A 25607-nucleotide genomic window follows, 5' to 3' on the forward strand; every position below is an offset into this window, starting at 1 on the left:
TTTACTCTGCAGACATTTTTCATTTCAATGTCACGTTTCTCTTCAAATGTTTGTCTTCAAAAATATATACTTCACTCTATCTGGTTTTCTATTTTGTGTTATTTTCAATGTCATTAAAGTCCAGATTTATCCCCACTATCTATAGAACCATGACATTTATGATAATTTTACTAGACGTCTGTAATTTTTTTTTTGGTTTGCATCTGATCATGTTTTCAGTTCCAGATTAGTTACAATCTGTGTGGGACTCCAACCCATGGACACTTGATTCCTAGTATGATACATAAAACAAGGTCACAGCAGGTATGAACATTTACATAGCTGTAAAGCTATACGATAGTTGCTTGGGATACTCACGTTACTTTGCAGTGCTGCACAGCTGTGCTTAAAAGTTGCTTGGCTATGCACTTAATATTCACTTAACTGTGCTGTACAGCTGTGGATAAGTTGTTTGCCAATATACTTAACAGCTGCGTTACTTAGTTGTTCTGCTGAAAAGCTATGCGTAAGTTGCTTGGCTATAGTATATACTTAACATTAACTTAGCTGCGCTGTTTAGCTATATGCAAGTTACTTTGCAGTGCTGTATAGCTGTGCTGAAGGTGCTCCGCTACACACCTAACATTAACTTAGCTATGCATAAGTTGCTTGGCTATAAACTTAAGTTATTTAGCTGTGCTGTTTTGAGCTGTGCGTAAGTTGCTTGGCTCTCATATGCTGAACAGTTACTTTGTTGTGCTGCTGGTCCAAGGCCTGTAACGTAAAAGAGGCTTCACACATGTTTAGACCACTGGCTCATCAAGGGCCTCTCAATTCCTTCCCCCCTATCCAAAGACCCCTCCTCTCCCCTCACCCCAGAAGTTCAATTATCAGTCTACACTGCTGTGGCACCAGACGTTTGCTCCATGTCGGTGGCAGCTGAGTTTGACGTCATCTCTACCCATTCCCCAGCTGCTGGGGAGGGCTGGAATAGGGACAGGGGGTGGTGGTGATGTCAAAATCTAGCTTAGCTGTTGCTGGAACAAATTTCTGCTGTCTCAGTCGTATTAATAGAGAATGGGGCTTCTGGACTAACATACAGTACGGGTGAGGTGAGGGACAAGGTTAGGATGAGAAGTTCCTGACTGAGTGATTAAAAAAAAAAAAAGCCTCTTTCTCAGGCTTTGTACCTTTAGCACTGCTAGCTAAACACATTATATGGGAGGTTTGGCAGTGAGAGGAGAGGAGTGCCAGACCAGGCTGTGTTTGAAAGAGAAAACTGTTCTGCTGACCTTGTTCTCTTTCAACACTGTGAAGAGTCAGTGGGGTGCCGCACAGAACAACTTTTCATCAGACTGGGCTGTTGGTTGTCAAAGCCTGGGTATCTCAACAAATGGCTTTCATGTCCATTCTGCAATGCTGTCAGTCCATCATTTCTTTGACCCCCCCCCGCCCCCCCCGTGTCCCTCCTTCAACAGTTCCTTGGGTGATTATTTTAGCATGCTCTTTGCATCTTATTACATGGCCATATCAGCTTAGATTTTTCTAAACTGCTGTCAGAAGATCATAAGGTCCCCATGCCAAGCACACTTGATGGTTTGGTGCACTTCTTTGGTGATGTGATCAATGTATCGGATGATTAGTATCTTGCGATAACATCTCATTTTAATGGCTTGAATTCTTCTTTACAAATCTGCTGTGAGGGACCTATCTCTCATGCATACGGGAAGATGGAATAAACCAGTTCACGCCACCTTGTGCATCATCGTCGAGCAGTCCTTAGCGTGGAACTCATCGCTGTATATCAACTTCGTCAACTACGAGAAGGCCTTCGACAGCATAGACCACAAAACCCTCTGGAAGCTGCTACGTCACTGTGGAGTGCCAATCAAGCTGGTCAACCTGATCAAGAACTCTTAAGAGGGAATGAGGTGCCGGGTCAGGTGGTCCATGGAGGACAACTCACAGACAGCTTCGAGGTGAAGACTGGAGTCAGGCAAGGCTGTTTCCTGTCACCTTTCCTCTTCCTCCTGGCAATCGACTGGACCATGAAAACATCAACAGCAGACAGAAGAAACGGAATCCAGTGGACACTACTTGACCAGCTAGATGACCTGGACTTCGCAGATGACCTGACCCTGCCTTCCCACAGTCACCAGCAAACGCAGGACAAAACAGAGCTGGCAGCCACCTCATTACAAATCGGCCTCAACATCCACAAGGGCAAGACCAAGATCCTCAAGATCAACACAGCAAGACAGGACCCAGTCACAGTGCACACGAGCAAGCTGGAAGAGGTAGAGGCCTTCACGTACTTGGGCAGCATCATCGACAAGCAGGGTGGCACAGACGCAGACATCAGAGCAAGAATCAGCAAAGCGAGGGCGGCATACTTGCAACTGAAGAACATCTGGAGCTCAAGGTATTGTCGATTAGCACGAAGATCAGGCTGTTCAACTCCAACGCCAAGTCAGTCCTTCTGTATGGAGCAGAGACATGGAGGACAACAAAGACCACCATCAGGAAAGTGCAGACCTTCATCAACAGCTGCCTGAGAAGGATCCTCCAGATACGCTGGCCCGACACTATCAGCCACGCAGACCTGTGGCAGCGTACCAACCAGCTGCCAGCTGAAGACAAGATTCGGCGCAGAAGATGGAGATGGATCGGGCACACCCTGAGGAAGCCAGACAGTAACATCACCAGGCAGGCACTAAAATGGAATCCCCAGGGCAAACGGAAAAGAGGAAGGCCAAGAAACACCTGGCGACGTGACCTCGAGGCAGACACCAAGAAGATGGGGCACACCTGGAGACAATTAGAAAGGGCAGCCCAGGACAGAGGACTCTGGCGGACTGTTGTGAGCAGCCTATGCTCCAGGCGGAGTGATGGGCATAACTGAAGTCCGAGTCTGATCTCGTGTTTCCTAGATATGTTGCTGATCTTCCAAATGAGTTTCAGCCTGGATAGTGCTGCTGATGTCTTTGTTACTCTTGAGAGGATTTGACCCATTATATAAAAATCAAGCAAAAACAAAAAACCATCCTCTCTGTCACCTGTAAGTTTTCAGGAGGAGGGGGGGTGGGCAGTGTTTCTGTCAGAGCACAGGATTACCACCACCACATATTATTAGTAGTAGTTGTATTGTTATTGATACTCAGGTAGCACCTATGTTTGGTCAGATGCCAAAGTCCTAAGCGCTTTACACACACAGTCATTTGCACAACCAGCTGCTTACCTGGGTAAAGCCAAATGAAACTGTTAGCACTCATCATATGTTTCCTGTCTTATTAAGTCTGGCTTAAGTCACATGTATGGCTTAAGTCACATGTACATAACACATGTTTTTCGGAGTGGATTTTACTACAAATTTTTACTGGGGACAACTGTCTTGTTGCCATGAATTCTTTTACATGTGGAAAGTGCATGCTGCCCACGGGGCCTCAGTTTATCATCTCAACTGATTGACTCGTGTCCAGATTACCACTCAAGGTCTAGTGGAGGGAGAGAAAATTCTGGCAAGTGTGAGATTCATTCCCACAACCTCTGTCACTTTCAAAGCAGGTGTGCTATCACTAGGCCCCACTCCATATATGGACAGCTCTTCTGTCTGCAGCAACTTCTCCACTTTTCCAGATTCTTTTAACATGGGTATCTCCCTGAACACACACACACACACACTAACAGGTCTCCAAGTTTGTTGACCTGAGATTTTTCCTCAATCTCCACCCTCAACCCCAATGGCGCATGCCAGTGGGAATCGAACCCAGGATCCTCAGAGCGAGAGTCCCAGCACTCTGTCAAATTGACTGTTGCGTGTGACAATGTGTTTGTTTAGAAGATAAATAGATAGACAGATAGATAACTGTTCCCTGTCTCCTTCCACCCCTTGTGATAGTGATCACTGTTCATCCCCATAGTGGGCTCTGATACTGGGGGTGGAAGGAACAAATAGTGTTTTGGAAAATATGTTTGGTTAGAAGATTTCAATTTACACCTATAAATACATCCATATTTTGGAACTTTTATCGCTTATAAGTATAAACACATCTTCTAACCAAACATTTATACATTTTCTGACCAAACATATTGATGAAGAATCCTCGACTTCATTCCAGTTCACGCACACATACAACGCAAGAAGTCCACATGACTTTATGTAATACATAACCATGATCACAGCTCATCATGCACAATTCCATCATCTGAAATGATGCACAGTTTACATTAGCATTCACCAATAATTACGGCTGTATAAAAAGAAAGGAAACAGAAGGATACCAAATTCACACAAGATCGTAAAATAAAATGTACACTATGCAATCATACATAAAAATCGCAAGGACCTCAAACTGGAAACCAGTGAACAAATGTTACGTTGTGTGAAACAAAGCATTCAGAAAATCACATCTACAATAAAAAGAGCTATTTGAAAATACCAATAAATTAGCAAACATCCTGCAACTGAACTGTGCGTGTAACATTCTTTCCCTCTTAATGTGCAGGCAACAATACATTGCAAACAATCATATGGATCAGAGGCCTCTCTCAATACTGTCATCATATCCAAACTGTGGTCAACCTGCACTGGGAGCAAACAGCTGGCCTTGCATGTATGTCAGCATCAATCGCAACTAGTTCAAAACAAATACACAGTAGGCAGAGGATATTCAACAAAATGTTCATTACAGTATAAAACAGGTGGTGTTGGTCATGATAATGGTCCAACTCTTACAATCTGATCAGTAAAACCATGGGAAAACAAAAATGTCACTTTTTTCCTGCAGAAAGCAGCACAGGTGCTTGATAGGGGTGGGAAGTTGCCAAGAAACAGTTTTATCCATTCATACAATGATAAAGTGTCCAACATTTCTTCTTCTTCTTCTGCACCACTGATGGAATCAGTTCACACAGAAGCAGAAACCGTTGCCCTGCTGAGCAGTCTGTGGCACATCAGTTCCTCCAACTTCCTCCTCAGTTCCTCTCTATCTCTGCTTCGTAAACTGGAGTATGACAGATTTTCAATGTTTTCACCCTCTGTTCCATCCCTCGCACTGGAAACATCTGCGCAACACTGAGAAATATACTAAACCTGTCAGAATACAGTTAGTGGCAGCATCAGTGACAATAACAATTCAATACACTGTCCGTTCCACATGCATGATTCCAATTTCATGTGTACCAGCGTACAAAATGTCAACTACTTCCTCAAGCATACACAACTGACTCCAGTAATGTAAACCAAGCTGAATAAAGATATGTTCATGCAACTGAAGAATCACATAAACTGTAATAAAGAATACAAATACAAAAGGAACTGGTGTCATTGGCACTGTGTTATGCAGCAGAGGCCCTTGGATCTGACAGGCAAGCATTTGTCCAGAGTGTGTGTGTGGTATGCCCGGGGTCTAATCAGTACCTAGGGGTGTGGTCTAACCAGTGCCATTGGTCTAACCAGTGCCAGTGTTAAATGATCTCTGTGGAGTGGTCTGGGTGCACAACAGTGCTCTCTGGTGGTGCAGGCTGGGCAGTGTTGGCTGGAGGTGTAGGCTGGGCAGTGTTGGCTGGAGGTGTAGGCTGGGCAGTGTCGGCTGGAGGTGGTGGTGGTGTCTTGGGTTTCTCCGGAGGCCGAAGGATGGATGTCTTGAAGCCTGCTTTCTCCGCCAGCTCTGTGGCGGCATTGGTCTCCCCGATGGAGGCACTCACTATGGCCACGTTGCTCAGGCCCTGGGCAAATAGCTTCAATTTCTGATTCTCAAAATAGTGTCACTGCGTTCAGACAATTCCATATATACGCTACACCAACATCTGCCAGTCAGATGCCTGACCAGCAGCATAACCTAACATGCTAATCAGGTCTTGAGTGCATGCATACACATTTGTATACCTACCACAGTGGATTTCTTATACAGAATTTTGCCACATGATAACACTCTTGTTGCCATGGGTTATTTTTCAGTGCGCTAAGTGTCTGCTGCACATGGGACCTCAATTTATTGTCTCATCTGAATGAATAGATGCTCAGTTTGATATTCCAGTAAGACTTGGAGAAAGGGCGAGACCTGAACTTCAACCCAGACCCTCAGGGACACTGTACTGGCAGATAAGCAACATTAACCATTCAACCACCACCACCCTCGTGCTCAGAGCAAGGTAAGGTATGGAAGGTTGAACTCTTGGATGGGCCTTTTGTTGTTTTTTAATCCATCTCACTGCTTTTCTTTCTTCACAGGCTGTAGCTTTCATGTTCACTCATGTACAGGGCTTTTACATGTAAAACCCTTTTTAACCTGCCATGTAATCAGCTATACTCCTTTCCTGGAGGCAATGTGCTTGACTAGGAAGCTAGTGTCCACAGGTTTGAATCCACACAAACCAGGATTTTTACTCCTCCATCCACTAGACCTTAAGTAGTGGTCTGGAGGCTTGTCTTTCAAAAGAGATATCACACCAAGCTTCTGTAGGCAGCAAGCACTTAAGTGCGTCCCATATGCAGCATGCACTTAGCACACATGAAAGAACCCACCGTAACAATATGGTTTTCCATGGTAAAATTCTGTAGGAAAATCCACTTAGATGCTAAAACACACCTGCAGAGACACCCCTCACCCTCCACACACAAAAAAAAGAGAAAAAAGGACCAAAAACAAACCAAAAAAGAAAAAGACCAAAACAAAACAAAAAAAAGTGTGTATGGGGTTGGAGTTGCAATGTTATGATGTGCTCTCCCAGGGGAGAGCTGCCCCGATTTTCACTCAAAGAAATCTGTGTGTTGTTCCAAAATTAATACAAGACAACAGAACACAAAACATTACAAAACAAAATAAACACAGCGCAGCACAACACAACACAAAACAGCACACAATACAGCAATACACACATAAAAAAAACCACTACATCACAGCATAGAAAAAACCCCAATAAAAACAACAACACAAAATACACTATAAGTGGTGAAACAGAGAAAGAAAACGACAGCTGACCTGCCAACACAAAATACACTATAACTGGTGAAACAGAGAACAAGAACAACAGCTGACCTGCCAACACGAATACAGAAAAACTGGTAAAACAGAGAAAGAGACAGACAGCTGACCTGCCAACAGAAAATACAGTATAACTGGTGAAGCAGAGAACAGCTGACCTGCCTGTGCCAACACAAAACACAGTATAACTGGTGAAACAGAGAAAGAGAGTGACAGCTGACATGTCAACACTAAACACAGTATAACTGGTGAAGCAGAGAAACGAGAACGACAGCTGACCTCCAACAGACTATTTTTGACGTCCTGCACGTTGGCCATGGCTGCCAGGTAATCGTCCACCATGTCCCACGCCTGTAAACACAACACACACAGTGCAGCCATTATAATGCTAATAGAGATTTAATCAACACACAGTGCAGCCACAATAATGCTAATAGTGATTTAATTAACACACAGTGCAGCCATGATAATGCTAATAGTTATTTAATTAACACACAGTGCAGCCATTATAATGCTAATAGCGATTTAATTAACACACAGTGCAGCCATGATAATGCTAATAATTTACAAACAGTGCAGCCATTACAATGCTAACAGTAATTTAATTTACACACAGTGCAGCCATAATAATGATGTTAATAGTGATCTGATTTACAAACAGTGCAGCCATAATAATGCTAACAGTAATTTAATATTACACACAGTGCAGCCATTTTAATACTAATACTGTAATAGTGATTTAATTTACACACAGTACAGCCATAATAATTCCTATAGTCATCATCAGTGATTCAATTCATACACAGTGCAGCCATAATAATGCCAATATTGATTTAATTTACACACAGTGCAGCCATAATAGTGCGAACAGTGATTCGATTGTCACACAGTGCAGCCATAATAATATTAATAGTGATTCAATTTACACACAGTGCAGCCATAATAATACTAATAGTCATTTGATTTACACACAGTGCAGCCATAATAATGCTAACAATGATTTGATTTACACACAGTCCAGGCATAATAGCGCTAATCGAGATTTAATTTACACACAGTGCAGCTTTTATAATACTAATAGTGATTTGATTTACAAACAGTGCAGCTATAATAATGCTAACAGTGATTTCATTTACACACAGTCCAGGCATAATAACTCAAACAGAGATTTAATTTACACACAGTGCAGCTATAATAATGCTAATAGTGATTTGATTTACACACAGTGCAGCCATAATAATGCTAACAGTGATTTAATCTACACACAGTGCAGCCATAATAACGCTAACAGTGATTTAATTTACACACAGTGCAGCCATAATAATGCTAACAGTGATTTAATTTACACACAGTGCAGCCATAATAATGCTAACCATGATTTAATCTACACACAGTGCAGCCATAACAACGTTAACAGTGATTTAATTTACACACGGGGAGGCTTGGTACTGACCAGCGCAGGTCGGAGGATGGGGGAGGGGAGGCTTGTTACTGACAATACTTAAAACCATATCACAGCATTTAAAACCAAATCTGAATACTAAAAAAAAACAATCACATATGTCACAACAGACAAGTAATGCACACAGATGTTTGCAGGGTTCACACAGGTTAAAAGGTTCATCAGCCTTTTACGGCCATCGGGGCAGTGCATTCATATTTCATATCCTCTGTAATCATTGTCAGTTACCTTCCCCAACAAATCACCTTCCCTAGGAAAATCAGGGGGAGGGGCTTGATACTGACCAGCACCAAGTAAAGTGGGGAGGACAGGGGGGGAGGGCAGGGGAAAGAAAGGTTTGTTTACTGACCAGCGCCAGGTTCTCCACCTGCAGGAAGAGCTCTGTCAGGGCGCGCACCATGGGCTGCTGCATGCCGCTGCTCTCCTCCTCCTTCCCCGTCACCTTCACGTACAGGTTCCACAGCGGCCGCAGCAGGCTCAGGTCAATCACCGGGCGAGGAGGAGGGGTCGGATCCAGCGGGGGCGGGAGGCTCAGCGGGTGCCTGCTGGCAGTGGCAGCCTCCGAGGAGGATGAGGACTTGGCCTTGGTGGTGGGGGGGTTGCGGAGCTGGGTCATGATGATGCTGAGCAGCAGCTGGATGGCCATCAGGCGCTGGGTGGACGTCTGCTTGCAGGCCACGTAGGCCAGGCTGCGCCAGATCTCTCCCAGCTTCAGCGACCTGGTGCGTGATGTGAGGGGGAGAGGGGAAAAGGGGGAAGGGGGGGGGGAGGGGGTGGTCAAAAACAATCAGTGTGCATAGGTACAGAATATTGGTATAGAATATATATCGTAAGTTGGATGTTTTTATTAGTATATATTGTTGGGCAACGCTTTGTTTTAACTAGTGTGTGTGTGTGTGTGTGTGTGTGTGGCTTGTTTTAGTATCAACAGCGATTGTGGATTCTTATTTGACTAGATTCAATCTCTCATGGTATGCATGATCATTTTATGTTTGTGTTTACAAAGAGCCTGTGGCTACACAAGTTAATTTCTATGTGAATCAATAAAGTGTTTTTGATTTAATTTGGTTTGATTTGAATGGTTAAACCCTAGGAGCCAGGCGTAAAATCACAGTGTGTTTTTATGCAAACTGCCATCACATCATCATCTCAGAAACATATCCAGAATAAACCTGAAGTCAATAAAATACAAACTCACCCTTTTTCTTTCACTCTGTCTTCTGCAGAAAATCAAGTAAGGACCGCCACTCAACATGCAATTAATCAATGGAAGTTGCGATCTGTTGACAATGTGTTGGCCTAACAGATTGACCGGAAAAGAAGTGGAGTGAACAAAAAAGTCCTTGACTTTTGTTTCCAATCGATTGTGGAACGTTTCTTGAATGATTACATGATGAGAATTTATGTTCAAAACACTGTAATAATTTTATGCCCAGCTCCTAGGATTTAACCGTACATAAAACACCCTGACCACACAGAAACTGAATGAGCAAGAGCCACCAGAAGGAACCAAAGCTTACAGTGCCATGGGTGAGGCCAGGATGGACTCCAGAATGGTGTGACCCGTCTCAAAGCTGTCACTGATTCCTGCCACCACCGTGAACTTGTAGCCCCAGTAGGACACAGAGAAACTGTCTCCCTCCATGATGAACTTGTAGTAAATCGTGTCCCCTGTACATCCACAGACATGAAACAAATGTAGTAAAAACACGTCCTATGTACGTTCATAGACATATTATACATGTAGTAAATCGTGTCCCCTGTACATCCAGACATGAAACAAATGTAGTAAAAACACGTCCTATGTACGTTCATAGACATATTATACATGTAGTAAATCGTGTCCCCTGTACATCCACAGACATGTAACAAATGTAGTAAAAACATGTCCTATGTACGTTCATAGACATATTATAAATGTAGTAAATCATGTCCCCTGTACATCCATAGACATAGTAAATGTAGTAAAAACATGTCCGGTGTAAATTCATAGACATATTACAAATGAAGTAAAACATGTCCCCTGTACATCTACAGTTAAAAACATATCAAATGTACAGTATGTTTCACTCCTGTATAGCCACAGACGAACAAAAATGTACACTGGAGTAAATCCTGTCATCTGTCCATCTCACAGACACATATAAAATGTAAATTGTGGTAAATCTTGTCATGTGTACATCCTCACATACAGGTAAAAATGTACAGTGCAGTAAATCCTGCCCCTTGTACATCTACACACATATATATAAAATGTACAGTGTAGTAAATCCTGCCACATGTACATCTACAGTATATCCCGCTTGTTCACAAAACTTCTAGTAGAATGAATTAATGAACTTTATAAAGTGCATAACATTTTCTGCACTTAAGTTATACATTCACAGTGCCACCTGCACACAAACACATGGAGATAGAAACAACAAGAAACATAAGATGCCTGCACAGCAGCCAACACAAACACACAGTGCAACTGACTTTAAAAACAAAACAAAAAACAAACAAAAACCCAGTCTGGTTCTTGTGAATCAACCAGTAATCTAGATCGAATCTTGTTCTCTTATCGCAGAATCTTTCACAACTCTCGTCTTCATGGGATCCCTTGGCAACCGCTATTCTAACAGATCAGGTTTCAAACACCCTCCCTCCCTCTCTCTCTCTCTCTCTCTCTCTCACCTGGCACCTGGAAGTTGTTCCAGCGTGGCTTGGCACCGCTGAAGGCGTGCATGTCTTTGGAGAAGTCCTCGGAGGTGGAGAACTGCAGAATGTCAGAGTCAACCGCCGTGGAACACCTTGAAGAAGAACACAATGACAGTGTTGTCACAAGGCCACAGCAGGACTGTCAAACCAAGTTTTCTTTAAAAGCCTCAACCACACTGAACTGAACACAAAATCCTGTCACGCCTGGAGAGAAAAAAAACAACAACAAAACACTGTAAAACAACAGGGTTCATGACATTATTTTAGCCATTTAACTCCTCAAGGCAAAAAAAAAAAAAAAAAAAAGAAAAAACTCCCTCATGCAAATAAGACAAGGCTGTGCTGAGGCCAATAGCCCTTCTGACTGATTTATCATCCCAATATTACACCCCAAAAAATTGTAAAAAAAAAAAAAAAAAAAAAAAAGATAATAAATATTTCAAAGCCACAGAAAAAAATACATTAAAAAAAAAGAAAAAAAAAAAGGCCACACAGGCAAGATGACACTGCAGAATGGACAGACAGCGCCCATCCCAGTTTTAACACTATAGCCTAATCGCAAGAGCAAAACAACCTAAACAGCAGAATAGAGAGAAAAATTCTCACAGCTTGCTGGAAAAAAAAAAGAAAGGGCAACAGACTGGGGAGGAAAAAAAAAAGGAGACAATAGTGAAGAAAGAAAATAAGCAAAAACAAAGACAGCAACTGAAAAGAGGAAATTTCTATAACAAAAATTTCCAGAAGATGGGGATGCTATCTACTCCGAAAGACCCATGACATCCCCCATGGGGAGATGCCCATTATGAAAAGGTCAAATGGTCCCATAGCCATTCGTGGCCACCAGGGCAGTGAATTAATATCCATTATGTCTAGGGCTCAGCACAGGAAGGTGGGGCCCAATCCTAACCTTCCACCATTTTGACTCTACCTAACCAAAGTCAGGAAATAATTATAAAATTAATAATGATAATGGATATTTATATTGTGCATTTTTTTTTCCAGAAATACTGCTGAAAGTACTTTAAATTTCGTTCATCCCACCCCCCACCCCCACCCCACTCCTTCCCCTTCTCCCCTCCATATCCCCCCCACCCCCGACACACGTGCAAGAGAAACATGCCAGAGCACACTCGCGCACAGTACCTCCACTGAACAACCACACACACACACACCCCACACACACACCCATTCACACCTGGCAGAAAAGTGAGGAAAAAATCAAAGTAAAGCGCCTTTCCTGAATGACACAACACAACACCACCTCCAAAAAGTGGAGTCTCGAACCCTGTCACACCCCCGTCACCTGCTGTCGAAGCTGATGGTGAGGAAGGAGGCCCCTGGGAGCTGGATCTTCTCCATGGAGTGACCGCTGGTGTAGTTGTGCCCGCTCTCCTTGACCACCGAGGACAGGGTCACCTCCTCCATGAACTGACTGGCCGTGAAGGCGATGGGCACCAGGCTGCCTAGGTCACAGTGCTCTATCACCTTCTCCACCACCTGCACCCATACCATACACACACACAGACACATGCACGCGCGCATGCACACAAGCGTACACCCACACACACACACCACACACACACATACACATACAAAATAACAATAATAATGATAACAGCTGTACATTCATACAGCACTTTCGAACCTCTCAAATCACTTTAAAAGAGCACTTCAGTCAGACACAATGACAAAGCACATCAGAATGATCAGACAGATACACACAATAATATCATAATAATAAGTGCTTTACAGTAAGACATCAGAGAACACAAAAACGCAGACACACGTGATAATAATAAAAGTACATTTGTGTAGCTCTTTCAAACCTCTAAAAAAAGCTTTCCAATAACATGTCAGTCAGACACAACGCACACAAGAACATAAAGACACACGTACACACACAACAATAGCATTACATTAATAAAGCACTTTCAAAGTGCTTCACAATTACACATCATGCCAGACAAAAAACACACAAGAACACACTCACAATAATATTAACAAGAGTACATTTATACATTTACATGTTTATGCGTGTGTCAGACTCAACAGAAGGCTGAAAGACTACGTTGTCTCAGTGATAAGCCTTTAAAAATGAAACAATTCCGAACTAGATTAATAAAGTTGTGCTGCACTACATCAGAGTCAGTCTGGCATTAAACTTCTAATCCAGTGTTTATCAGATGAGGGTTCAAGACCCGAAATCAGCATGGTGTTGTGTCCTTGGGAAAGGCACTTTACTCCAAACTGTCCATTTCCCTCACTCCAACCACGTACGAATGAAGACCTAATATCAGTCAATGAAGGCAAAAACAGCAAAATGGATAGGAATGGGTCACATCTTGTGCCGAGCTTAAGATATGGTGAATAAGAATTCATTGCCATGAAGACCATTATGGCTATGGGATATTTGACCATTAACTTGCACCCACTTTTTTTCTGTTTTCTAACATACTTAAAAAAATAAAAAAAAAAAAGTATGTATGAGTGTGTCCATGTCAGTTACATTGCATTATAAAATAGTATGTGTGTGTGCATGCGCACATGCATGAACACATCCTTGTGAGATACTTTACAATATTATTTTTTTGTTAGGGGTTTGTTTGTTTTTCCTTTACCCACCTTTTTGAAGCAGTCCCTGTTGTCAACGAGTTAAGGTTAAGTTTTATTATTCTGTTTTTCTCTGTACCCACCTTTTTGAAGCAGTCCCTGTTGTCAACGAGTTAAGGTTAAGTTTTATTATTCTGTTTTTCTCTGTACCCACCTTTTTGAAGCAGTCCCTGTTGTCAACGAGTTAAGGTTAAGTTTTATTATTTTGTTTTCCTCTGTACCCACCTTTTTGAAGCAGTCCCTGTTGTCAACGAGTTAAGGTTAAGTTTTATTATTCTGTTTTTCTCTGTACCCACCTTTTTGAAGCAGTCCCTGTTGTCAACGAGTTAAGGTTAAGTTTTATTATTCTGTTTTTCTCTGTACCCACCTTTTTGAAGCAGTCCCTGTTGTCAACAAGTTACAGTTAAGTTTTATTATTTTGTTTTTCTCTGTACCCACCTTTTTGAAGCAGTCCCTGTAGTCAACAAGTTACAGTTAAGTTTTATTATTTTGTTTTTCTCTGTACCCACCTTTTTGAAGCAGTCCCTGTTGTCAACAAGTTACAGTTAAGTTTTATTATTTAGTTTTTCTCTGTACCCACCTTTTTGAAGCAGTCCCTGTTGTCAACGAGTTACAGTTAAGTTTTATTATTTTGTTTTTCTCTGTACCCACCTTTTTGAAGCAGTCCCTGTAGTCAACAAGTTACAGTTAAGTTTTATTATTTTGTTTTTCTCTGTACCCACCTTTTTGAAGCAGTCCCTGTTGTCAGCCTTGAAGAGCAGGTCCAGCACACATGGGATCTGGTGCAGCTCCTTACAGCCCAGCAGAGCGGCGTTGATGACGGGGCCGTCGCTCGGCCACTGGGCCAGGAGACCCGTCAGCACATGACGTGCGTACAGCACCGCTATGGCCAGGTTCACCTTCAACATCATTGCAGTCGTCATTTATGTTTATGTGGTGCTACAAAAATAATCATAATGTGTATGTCTGTCTGTCTGAGTGTGTATGTGTTGCCTGCCTGAAATCTGACTGAATGACACAGGAAACGAATGATAGGCACCCAATTGCAGCCGTCAGTCAGCTCCACCCAGGTAGGCAGCCTGTTGTGCAAATGACCTCGAGTTTGTGAAGAGCATACAGCTTGGTCTCCAACTGAGGATAGGCGCTATGTAAGTATCCATATCAATAAATCAATCAATATCTGTACAGTGCTTTCCTTGTACAGCAAAACTATGCCCAGGTTCACCCTCAACACCATTCCAATCATCATTTCACTTTCTTCATGATGCGCTATAACAATTCTAATAACAATGTGTGTTTGTATAGTGCTTCCCTTTTACAGTACAGCTATGGCCAGATTCACCTTCTACATCATTCCAATCTTCATTTATCTTCATGAAGCGCAATAACAATATTAATAACAATGTGTGTTTGTATAGTGTTTCCCCTGTATGGCACAGCTATGGCCAGATTCACCTTCTACATCATTCCAAGCGTCATTTATCTTTATGAAGCGTTACAATAACAATGTGTATTTGTACAGTGCTTCCCCAGTACAGTACAGCTATGGCCATGCTCACCTTCAGCAGTATTCCAATTATCATTTACTTTTATGTTGTGTTACAATGATCATTATAATAATGTGTGTTTGTATAGTGTTTCCCCCATACAGCAGATATGCCCATGTTCCTTCAACATCATTCCAACCATCAGTTATCTTTCTGAAGCGCTATACTAATTCTAGTAATGATAATAATAATAATGTGTATTTGTATAGTGCTTCCTCTGTACAGCACAGCTATGGCCAGGGTCACCTTCAACACCATTCCAATTGTCATTTATATTCATGAAGCGCTATAATGATTATAATAATATCAATGTGGTTTTTTTTTTGCACTTCCCCAGTACAACATCTCCACGCCCAGGTTCACCTTAACATGAAATGAAACAATCAAATAGAATTAAAGATAGGAGCATTCAGTCAAAACAGGATTATCGCAACTGTCTTCCTGCAGGACTCCAAAAAGCTCAAAGTAAACATCTTCAGAAAGTGCAAAATGCTGCAGCAAGGCTTGATGTGAAAGTCAAGAAAGTCAGGTCCATTGTAATAAGGAGAGACTTCATTATACACAAATCAAGTTCGCTCACACATTCACTCACCTTGGCCAGCATCTCGCGTGAGGCGAAGCGCCCCTGCTTCTGCAGCTCCTTCTTGAGAAGGTCGGCACTCTTGTTGCGGCGCTGCTCAGTGATCTCCCCTGCCAGGCGTTCCGAGGGCTGGAACAGGTCCTGGTGCACTTCCCCTGTCTCCTCATTGGCCACGTTGGGGTTGCTGGAATCGAAACACATCCCATGTGTCGATACCTATACCTTTCATTCAGCTTTGAGGAAGGTGGCAGAGGAGTGGAGAGGTCTATTCCCATATCATCACTACAGCTGTTATCTCCTACACATGGCTGACAAGACTGACTGGAAAAAGGAACTCGGCAACCAGAATGGATCTCTATACCACCACTCTCATCCACCTTCCTGTGTCAGCACAAAATGACTGATCACTGCCAAATTATAAGGTCTACTTTCCTTCTCTCTTTGTTGCTGAAAAGGCCGGTCAAACAATACAGGGCCATATCAGGGCTTTAACTTCTATGGCTCTTCAAACAAGGAATGAGATGGGACAGCAAACAAGGAAAAAAAAGAGAGAAACTATTTGATGTTCACATCAGACACAACAGCATTGTTTCTGCTCATGTACAGCCTGAGAGAAAAAGCAAGCAGGTAAAAAGACTACACCAATAAGTACCAGTGCAAGCAGTATGTGTAAACTCAGATGCATACAGATTCACTCACTCTCTCTTTTCATTATGTATTTCCTTTTGCACAAAGATTTTTTTTCTTCTTTTTTTCTTTCTTTCTTCCTCTGCCTCCATTTGTGTGTGCACAATTTGCTATGGATGTAGATTAGCAAAGACAGACTGGAAGAATAGTCCATGCCCTAATCCTTGAATAAAATCGTTTAGTTCTGACTTTTTCAGTTTTCTCTCTCTCTCCCTCTCTTTCTCGGTTTCTTTCTTCCTAGCAGTGTCAACTGCAATAAAACAGTGTCCGTGTCCGTCCATGTCTCTCCCTCTTTCTGTGTCTGTCTGTACCTTACTAAGCGCCCAATGTCCGGGTGATAGTAGATGCCGGTGTCGATCACCTTCTCCTGCGTGACAGTCTCCTTTTCTCCCGTCTTTCCTGTCACAGGAATGTCGTCACTGGACCTGTACACACACACACTGCTGCATGCTTCACTGTCTCCAAAAACAAGACAGGGACCTTGAGGAGTTTGTGGGTTACAGATGGAAAGTGGTGAACAATGTGTGTTGTGTTGTGTTGTGTTGTGTGTGTGTGTCTGTGTGTGTGTGATGTGTCTGTGTGTGTCTGTGTGTGTGTGTGTAAGCGTATCAAGCTTTCTGATAGATGGCTATTGGGACACATCAACTTTAAAACAGAACTGAGAAAAATCCTGATATGTGTGTCTTGGGGCAAACAGTGAAACATTTTTTCAGACAAAAGTGTATGTCATATGGCACTGACAAAGTTAAAAACATATATACAAAACCAAAATTAGCCAACTGGCACCTAACATGTCCTGAGCACACAAAAAATTCAGCAATTCAAGAATGCCCAATTATCAAATCCAGAGAAACAATATTCAATGCTTTCTAGAAAAATATACATGTGACTGGATTTTGCAATTCCGTTAAATGTACATAATAAACAATAACCATCTGAGCAGGTTCCAAGTACCAAATAACTAATAAAGAATAAAGTTCCTCTGAAATTATTGGAATGTCTTTGCTTAAGAACATTTATGTTATCAGTGGATGAAAGAACATGTCTACACAAAACTGTGTGATGACATCTGCTAACAGTCATGTAGGGACATTCACACATGCACACACACTCACAAACTTACATAGCAGTAAAGGCAGCTACACACAAAAACCACCACACTAAGTTAAACAGCACAAAGTGCACATAACTCACCATTTCTCCATGAAGTTGGTGATTTCTGGTGAGTTTTCAAAACTGAAACATAAATAGTTGCAACACTGATCTGAATAACAAAGTGCTGTGTGCCTACACACACACACAGACACACATACACACCCACATATGGACACGTGCGCGTGCGCGCGTGCGCACACACACACACACATTATCACTGATTCCAAAACATCCACATGAGATCAGATGAACACTTTTCCCACTGTATATATCTTTTTTATCTCTATTTCACATCTATTACTGTTTATTCCACCACCATTATGACTGGTCCCATGACGCCAAATACCTGAGCTGCCATTATGACTTCTGACGATAGTGATGTACTGGTCATTATTTACACACACACACACACCACGGTGGCACAAGGCAGCCCTTTTAGTTTTGGCGCGAAGCGGAGGGGAGAGGGATGAACAGCGAGCGAGCGCGAAACGTTGGAAAGGTGATAGCCTGGACAGACAGGCAGGCAGTATATGGGGCAGCGCTCTGGCGCACCACTAACTTCGCGCTATTCTTTGCGGAGCGCATGTTACACGGGCAGTGTGTACAGCTGTGAACAGCTTCGCTGCTGCTGATAAACTGTCAGAAACAGGGTTATGTGCTTTTAAAAAATAATACTCTATGTCAGAATGCAACAAGAAGGGCGCTATGGGTGTGAATGGATGTGTGATTTTCTGACAAATTTAACGATACCAAACATGAGCAGGTTTAATTTCCTACAGGCAGTGTACAAGCGGTCCAAAACTTAGCAAGCACACGAACATTCTGTTCGAACTGAGGAACACACACGAAACGTAGTTCAATTTCAACTCCGTGTTGTGTGTGTACATCGTTTTACTTGGAGATAAAACTTGTATCATGATATACATGCATGTCTCCACGATACAACTGGAAGGAAAATATAGCCGATACGTTACCTAGAGGTGGCAGACCGCCCCGGAATTAGTGTCAGTATTTAACGATCAGCTCCACTGAGAACTGCTGCCAGCCACATAAGTTTCACACTTCTCTCAACATCACGGGAAGAGAGACAGACAGACAGACATATATGCAGGGACAGACATACTGAGAAACAGAGGAACGTGTACGGAGAGAGAAAGGGGAGAGGCACAGAGAGAGAGGGAGAGAGACAGACGCAGAGAGAGAGAGAGAGAGAGACGCACACAGAGAGGGGGGGGGGGGGAGAGATTTTCGCCGACTAGATGTTTTGCGTGTCAGTATGTGTGCCTTTGCTTGCAACATGCATTTGGTCAGTCTAAAAGATACACCTTGACGATACCATGCTTTTAGTAAACGATCACAATGTAACGTACTGACATGCATTTGTAAGTTCTAAATAATAAAATCCATTCCTACCTGAACTTATAAATCCGTATGAACTCCTTGTTTGTAGTTGGTAATCCACTCAGTTGAAGTGTGACACTGACTAAACTCAAACATTTTTTTTCTTTTCTTGTTTTTTCCTTACAATGTGTGTGTGCGGGAGGGAGGGATTCAGGGTGGAGAAAAGAACAGGGCTGAAAATTTCTTTATTCTTTACTTTTTGATTTGTGCCGTGATTCTCCTGCTTGGGGTACGACTTGCTGACGCATGGGGGAGACAATAGTCATGTGCTCTTGCATGATGACACGCAGTTTGTCATCTTGTGACTGCATCCCTAATACTTTCTTTTTGAGTGAATTGACGACTGCGTGTGTTGCCCCCCCCCCCCCCCCCCCTGTTCATTTTTTTGTAGCACTTGATACAAATGCATGTGGGATGTTTGCCCTCTTCATCATTCGAAACATCTAGACCGAAAAAACGAAACAGTTCAGAAGAATACTTGGCACAAAGTATTGCATTCAACCCCTTATCTTTATCTCTTCTGAGAACCCGCTCACCACACACACGACACATATTATCCAAACATCTCAAGTGTTCACTGAAGGTGTGTTGCCCAGTCAGCAATGCTGCCACTACCGCACCAGATTCCATTTTTGTCGGCACTCACACACACACACTTAGGTCAAATAACTGGATGTAACACAAACACTCGGACAGTGTCTGGTAAATCACACAACACACTTAAAGTTCACATTCACTGGAATCATGTACACAAAAATGACAGCAAACAAAAACCGGTGTGCACGAATATGATTAAATGAAAATCACTTAAACAATACACCTTTCTCTGCTGGAAACATAGGCACAAAGAGCGCGGCGCGCGCTCCCCTCCCCCCCCCCCCTCCCATCCCAGAGGAATCTAGGTCAGCAGCCGTGCTCCTGACCGCTCACTGAACTCTGAAACTAAATAGCTCTGCTGGAAGTTAAGCGGCACAGCCGTGACACACTCATTATGCTTCTCAATATTGAATAAATCCATCAGTTAATCTTTGTCATGTTCTAGAGATTCCAGTGTGTGTATGTACATATGTATGAACGTGTATCTCAATCAAAATCAGAATCAGATTTATTTGTCATGAAAACTGTGTGTATATGTGTGTGGTTTTTGTGCGTGTGTGAGAGAGAGAGACTAAGAGAGAGGCAAGGAGAAAGAAAGAGATAAAACATATCGTTATCAAGATCGATATACACAGATATGTACATACACAAATAAACAGAGTTACAGACAGGAAAATTTTCATGGGCGTGATACATGCGTTAAGAGGTTGTGACAGTCAGCAGCCACTCCAGTGCACTCACTTCTCCACCAGAGCTTTCATGATGGCGTCCAGCTGTCCCTCGTGCATGTCGTACAGCACGTGCAGCACGGACATGGGGATCTTCAGGTCATGGTGCAACGCCTGGGCAACACACAAACCACCAGTGGATGATAAAACACACAAAAACTGCTCCAACATGAAGCTGTGATGGGAAGTTGCCGCGAACTTTTGGCCAAGAGGAGCAAACCAATAGGCCTAGCTTGTGTCAGTTTGACATGGTATACTATATGACAACGAACATAGAGTTGATACTATCTGGAAACGACAGCAGTACCAACACAAATAAAATATTCAGTTACATCCTTCTTTTAGTGAAACACTTGCACATATATATATATATTTTCACATACATTATACAGTCAAGAGATTTGCACATTCGCTGGACATGTTATTCATATTTACTAGAAAATGCTATTCTCAAAGTCAAATTACTGAAAATCATCATTTAAAAAAATGCTGCCTGGAATACTATTCTAGTGCACAAAATTCTCCCAAAGTCTACTGTATTCTAATTCAATGTATATGGGGCATCATTTATCACTGTTGATATAGTATGTCATTTCATTTATCACTGTTAATATAGTATGTCATTTCATTTGAATTTTTCTTGTACATGGAGATGACACATGTGAAATGAAGTCAAATCCATACTGGTTGATAACTATATTGTAATAACGTTTGTGTTAAACATGCATCCCCCACCCCACCCCCCAAACCCCCATCCAGCCCCTCCCTTATGTTTAAGCTTGAGGGAAGTGTTTCCGTATGTGCCCACAAAAAAATTTAATAAAAAATATTTCTAATCATTTTTTTTGTTAATATGTTTATTGAACATTACCCTAACCAAACCGTTCCCTCCCTACAGAAGGACAAAGTCTATCTGCACAATAATAAAAAATTAATGTGGAGAGGTGGCCCAGTGGTAATGCAGCCAACTAGGAAGCCAGTGTCCACAGGTTCAAGTCCCATGCACAAACCATGATTTTTTACTCCCCCTCTCCACTACACCTTAAGTGATGATCAGGGTGTCCTTAGTCTTTCAAATGAAACTGTAAACCAAGTCCTGTGTGCAACATGCACTTAGCGCATGTTAAAGAACCCATGGCTATAAAAGGCTTGCCCCGGCAAAACTCTGTTGAAAATCCAATTTGATAGTAAAACAAATACACTTGTTGACAGAAAAAAACGGTGGTGCTGCGCTACGGAGGCACTCTCTCCCTGGGGAGAGCAGCCCAAATTTCACAGTGTTCTGTAACCAAAAAAAAACCCCAACAATACAACATAGGCCTCTTTGTCGCCTATTGTGAATAGTTCCAACTCAATTAAAACACAAAATAACAAGTTACATTGGAACTGATCATCCTTATCCTCAACAATACAACAACAAAAAAAAACATTCACACCGAGTGGTCAACAAATGTACCTCGAACATGGCTTTCGTTTTGGGGTCGGCCTTGTCAAAGATATCCTTGGTCTCCTCCTCATCCTCCCAAGACGTTGCAGATGACACATTGTCCTCATCAAACATGTCTTCGTCATCGTCATCATCATCATCATCATTGTCGTCTTCTCCCGTGTCACTCTCTTTGATGTCTTTTTCAGCCACCTTCGGCTCCACCTCCTTCTTGGTGATGATCTTGGCTTTCTTGGCTGCTGGAGGCTGGTCTTCAGGGGTGTACAGGTTCAGAGACAGCACCTGGGAACATTATGTAGTATAACATGATTATTTGGTGATGGTCTTGGCTGGTGACGATCTTGGCTTTGTACACATTCAGAGACAGCACCTGGCAACATTATATAGTTTAACATATTTGGTGATGAACTTGCATTGTATAGGTTCACAGACAGCACCTGGAAACATTATGTAGTATAACATGATTATCTGGTGATGGTCTTGGCTGCTGACGATCTTGGCTTTGTACAGATTCAGAGACAGCATCTGGGAACATTACACAGTATAACATAACTGGTGATGATTTTGGCTTTGTACAGCTTAAGAGACAGCACCTAGAACATCATGTATTATAACATATCTGGTGATGATCTTGGCTTTGTACAGCTTCAGAGACAGCACCAAGAACATCATGGATTATAACATATCTGGTGATGATCTTGGCTTTGTACAGCTTCAGAGACAGCACCAAGAACATTATGTATTATAACATATCTGGTGATGAACTTGGCATTGTACAGCTTCAGAGACAGCAACAGGGAACATGTAATTAATAATAACATCATTGTACTAGGTTTGTGTTTCTGAACCACTGTAAACCAACAATCCAAAGCACTTGCATAATAATATAACTATTATTATCATCATTATTAGTAGTAGCAATAGTTTATGACAGTTGTGTCCAACACTGACCGACACAACAGCAATAGATTCAACTGCTGTGTCAACTATATGTTTGTGTGTGTGTGTGTGTGTGTGTGGGTGTGGGTGTGGGTGTGGGTGTAGTGTGTGTGTGTGTGTGTGTGTGTGTGTGTGTTTAGCTTGTTGGTCACATTTTGGTGTGTGTACCTAACAATGATGGAATGTGTTATGTAATCAAAAGTATTTTGTAAACCACCTTGAGCAGATTTGTGGATAGTGTGCTGTATAAGCATCCATTATCATTATAAACTGGGCTAGAATTTGACCACAGTGGAGACAGTCTAGCCCAAGTAACAACCCCACCCCACTCTCTCAACCAAGAGAGTTGGCACTGGGGGAACTTTTTTTTGGCAAAGTAAACAAGAGAGCAAGGGGGTGGGGAGGTGGGTGGAGAAGAACTGGTGGCTGACCTCGAGGTCCTTGAGCAGCCACTGCTGACTGAAGCCGGTGCCCTTGCTGGCAATGAAGACGAGGCACTGGATGAACTCTGCGCGGAAGACGTCCGGGGAGCTGCAGAGGTTGTTGGAGCGCAGCAGGTTGTGCAGCACCTTCAGCACCATGGCAAGCACCCACAGACCCTCCACAGACACCTCCTCGTCTGTTCACACACATATAGGGAAAATCTGTATGCACACACACAAAAAAAAAAACACTGCACACACACACACACACACACACAAAGAAAAAACACTGCACACACACACACACACACATACACATTAAATACCAGTACACACACACTGAAAATCTGTACATGCTTACAGACATAAACACTGTACACACACCAGACACACACACACACACACACGTGCACACAAACACACACACACACACACAAAGTACAAAACTGGACATGTACACACATATACAGGTCACCTGTGTACACACACACACACACACACACACACAGTGATCACCTCAACACACTGAACACTGTACTCACACACAATGAACACATGAACACATTAGCACCTGTTAACACAAACACACACACCCACACTGATCACCTGAACACATTAAAATCTGAACACACACACAGAACACCTGAACACATAAACACCTGTATCCAAACACACTGATCACCTGAACACATTAACACCTGTACACACTCACAATAAAAACCTGAAGACACTAAAATTTTTAAGTCTTCATATCACTTTTATTTCTTAATCACACAAACTTACACTATAATGACTAAAATAAATGTTAGCACGGGAAAAAAAGGAGTTTGCTAAAAGAAAATGACCAGTTGGGGGAAAAAAAAGAAAAGAAAAAGAAAATGAATTAGAATCAGAAAAGCAAAAACATGGAGAACTGTATTTTAAAGTAACAGCAAAGTGAATCATTAAGACATTAAAAAAACTACTTTAGTAATCAAGAAAAGATGTTTTGCAAATACAAGCAAGTCAAACCTTACAGAACACATTAGTTCTTAACAGATGCGTCCTAATGGATTATTGATTGATGATCTCCAAATATATGTATTCTTTCTGTAGGAAACAAAAAACCTCATTTTAAAAGCAATCATACATACATAATAAGAGACATTTTACTTACTGACTGTCCAAAACTATCAGAGAGAGATTCACAAGATGGAAAAAAAAACACCCACAACAAATTTACATCAGCACACACACACACACCCACACACACTTAGAGCATAGCTTTGGGAATGCTTGGCACAACAAACAGGTCTTGAGACTGCCACCAAAATCATCAAGTACTGAATGATTCACAAGAGGGAAAAACAAGCACAACACACACACATCAACATACACACACCCTCGCGCGCGAGCATGTGCACGCGAAAAGAACTAACAGCACGGCAAAACAAAGATCCAAAGTTTCTGTGAGATGAAACTAAGACCAAAGTTTCCCTCCTGTCTTCATTTTGGGTTTTGGAAGACTTCAGAACAACGAAGAGTGCAAGAGGAGCGGCAAAAAAAAAAGTGAAGCGGACAGATGCGGTGGATTCAAAATGGCAACAGACAAGAACTGCAACTTGGCACCAACATTACCCATCATTTGAATGGTCACACAGAAAAGCTGGCTGGAAGATCAGCACAAAGATAAACAGAAAAAGAAAAAAAAAAGAAAAAAAAAAAAGACAAGAGGTTTGAGCATACTGTGCATCAGAAAATATATTCAAGCATAAAAGCTCTTCGGGTTGAGAAAATGAAAAACAGGAAAAAAACGCATGTTTGTGTGTGTATGCCTGTGCATGTGCAAGCATGTGTGGCTGTCCATGTTTTTGTGTGCTTTGTGCTTTACTGGTGTGTTATTCTAAATCACTTAGAGAGGTTTGAAAGCTCAATATAAATGTACTAATGTTATTATCATTATAACTTTTTGCAACTGAAGTGCACCCATTTTTAACCAAAACAGAAAAGCGCAGACCAAGCTATGCTTTAAAAAAAAAATACAAGAAAAACTGGGGAATTTTTCTGGAAACATACTTTTCTGGTGCACAGGGACTTTTGCCACCACTGAAAACCCAAATCACAAACATATCTGCTGTCAGAACCAGTCCTCTGCACAATGATAAATCAAAGATTGGAAACATAGTAAAACTTTTATATTTGGACTCGAATTAGGTATCTATTGTGTTTCATATTTCTGGTATAATAACCCAGTAGGAAAAAAAAAATCAACAGAAACTACAGTCTCCAACCGAGGATAAGCACTATATGAATATCCACATCAAATATCAAATCAAACTATAGAAGAACACCATTTAGTTAGTATGTGACAATAAACAGATAAAGTAC

General features: G+C 42.0%; 1 protein-coding gene across 5 annotated transcripts in view; it reads right to left on the reverse strand.

Moving 5' to 3' along the window:
• Nucleotides 1-4123: 4123 nt before the first annotated feature.
• The window catches only part of LOC143292940 (zinc finger ZZ-type and EF-hand domain-containing protein 1-like), a 92058-nt gene continuing 70574 nt past the window's right edge, over nucleotides 4124-25607 (reverse strand). For 3 of the 5 annotated variants that reach the window (XM_076603645.1, XM_076603647.1, XM_076603644.1), the window contains 14 exons: nucleotides 25296-25325; nucleotides 23250-23437; nucleotides 21889-22161; nucleotides 20446-20546; nucleotides 17746-17787; nucleotides 16863-16976; nucleotides 15877-16048; nucleotides 14460-14636; nucleotides 12431-12624; nucleotides 11104-11219; nucleotides 9948-10098; nucleotides 8777-9146; nucleotides 7245-7316; nucleotides 4124-5706 (listed from right to left, as the gene is read on the reverse strand). In XM_076603645.1, the coding sequence (XP_076459760.1) occupies nucleotides 5446-5706; nucleotides 7245-7316; nucleotides 8777-9146; nucleotides 9948-10098; nucleotides 11104-11219; nucleotides 12431-12624; nucleotides 14460-14636; nucleotides 15877-16048; nucleotides 16863-16976; nucleotides 17746-17787; nucleotides 20446-20546; nucleotides 21889-22161; nucleotides 23250-23437; nucleotides 25296-25325 (2261 nt within the window). In that variant the 3' untranslated portion in view covers nucleotides 4124-5445. The remainder of the gene's footprint in view (nucleotides 5707-7244; nucleotides 7317-8776; nucleotides 9147-9947; nucleotides 10099-11103; nucleotides 11220-12430; nucleotides 12625-14459; nucleotides 14637-15876; nucleotides 16049-16862; nucleotides 16977-17745; nucleotides 17788-20445; nucleotides 20547-21888; nucleotides 22162-23249; nucleotides 23438-25295; nucleotides 25326-25607) is intronic. The other 2 variants (XM_076603649.1, XM_076603646.1) reach the window with 1 other exon arrangement.

Source organism: Babylonia areolata, chromosome 18 (genome assembly GCF_041734735.1).
Source record: "Babylonia areolata isolate BAREFJ2019XMU chromosome 18, ASM4173473v1, whole genome shotgun sequence".
NCBI classification, from domain to species: Eukaryota; Metazoa; Mollusca; class Gastropoda; order Neogastropoda; family Buccinidae; genus Babylonia; species Babylonia areolata.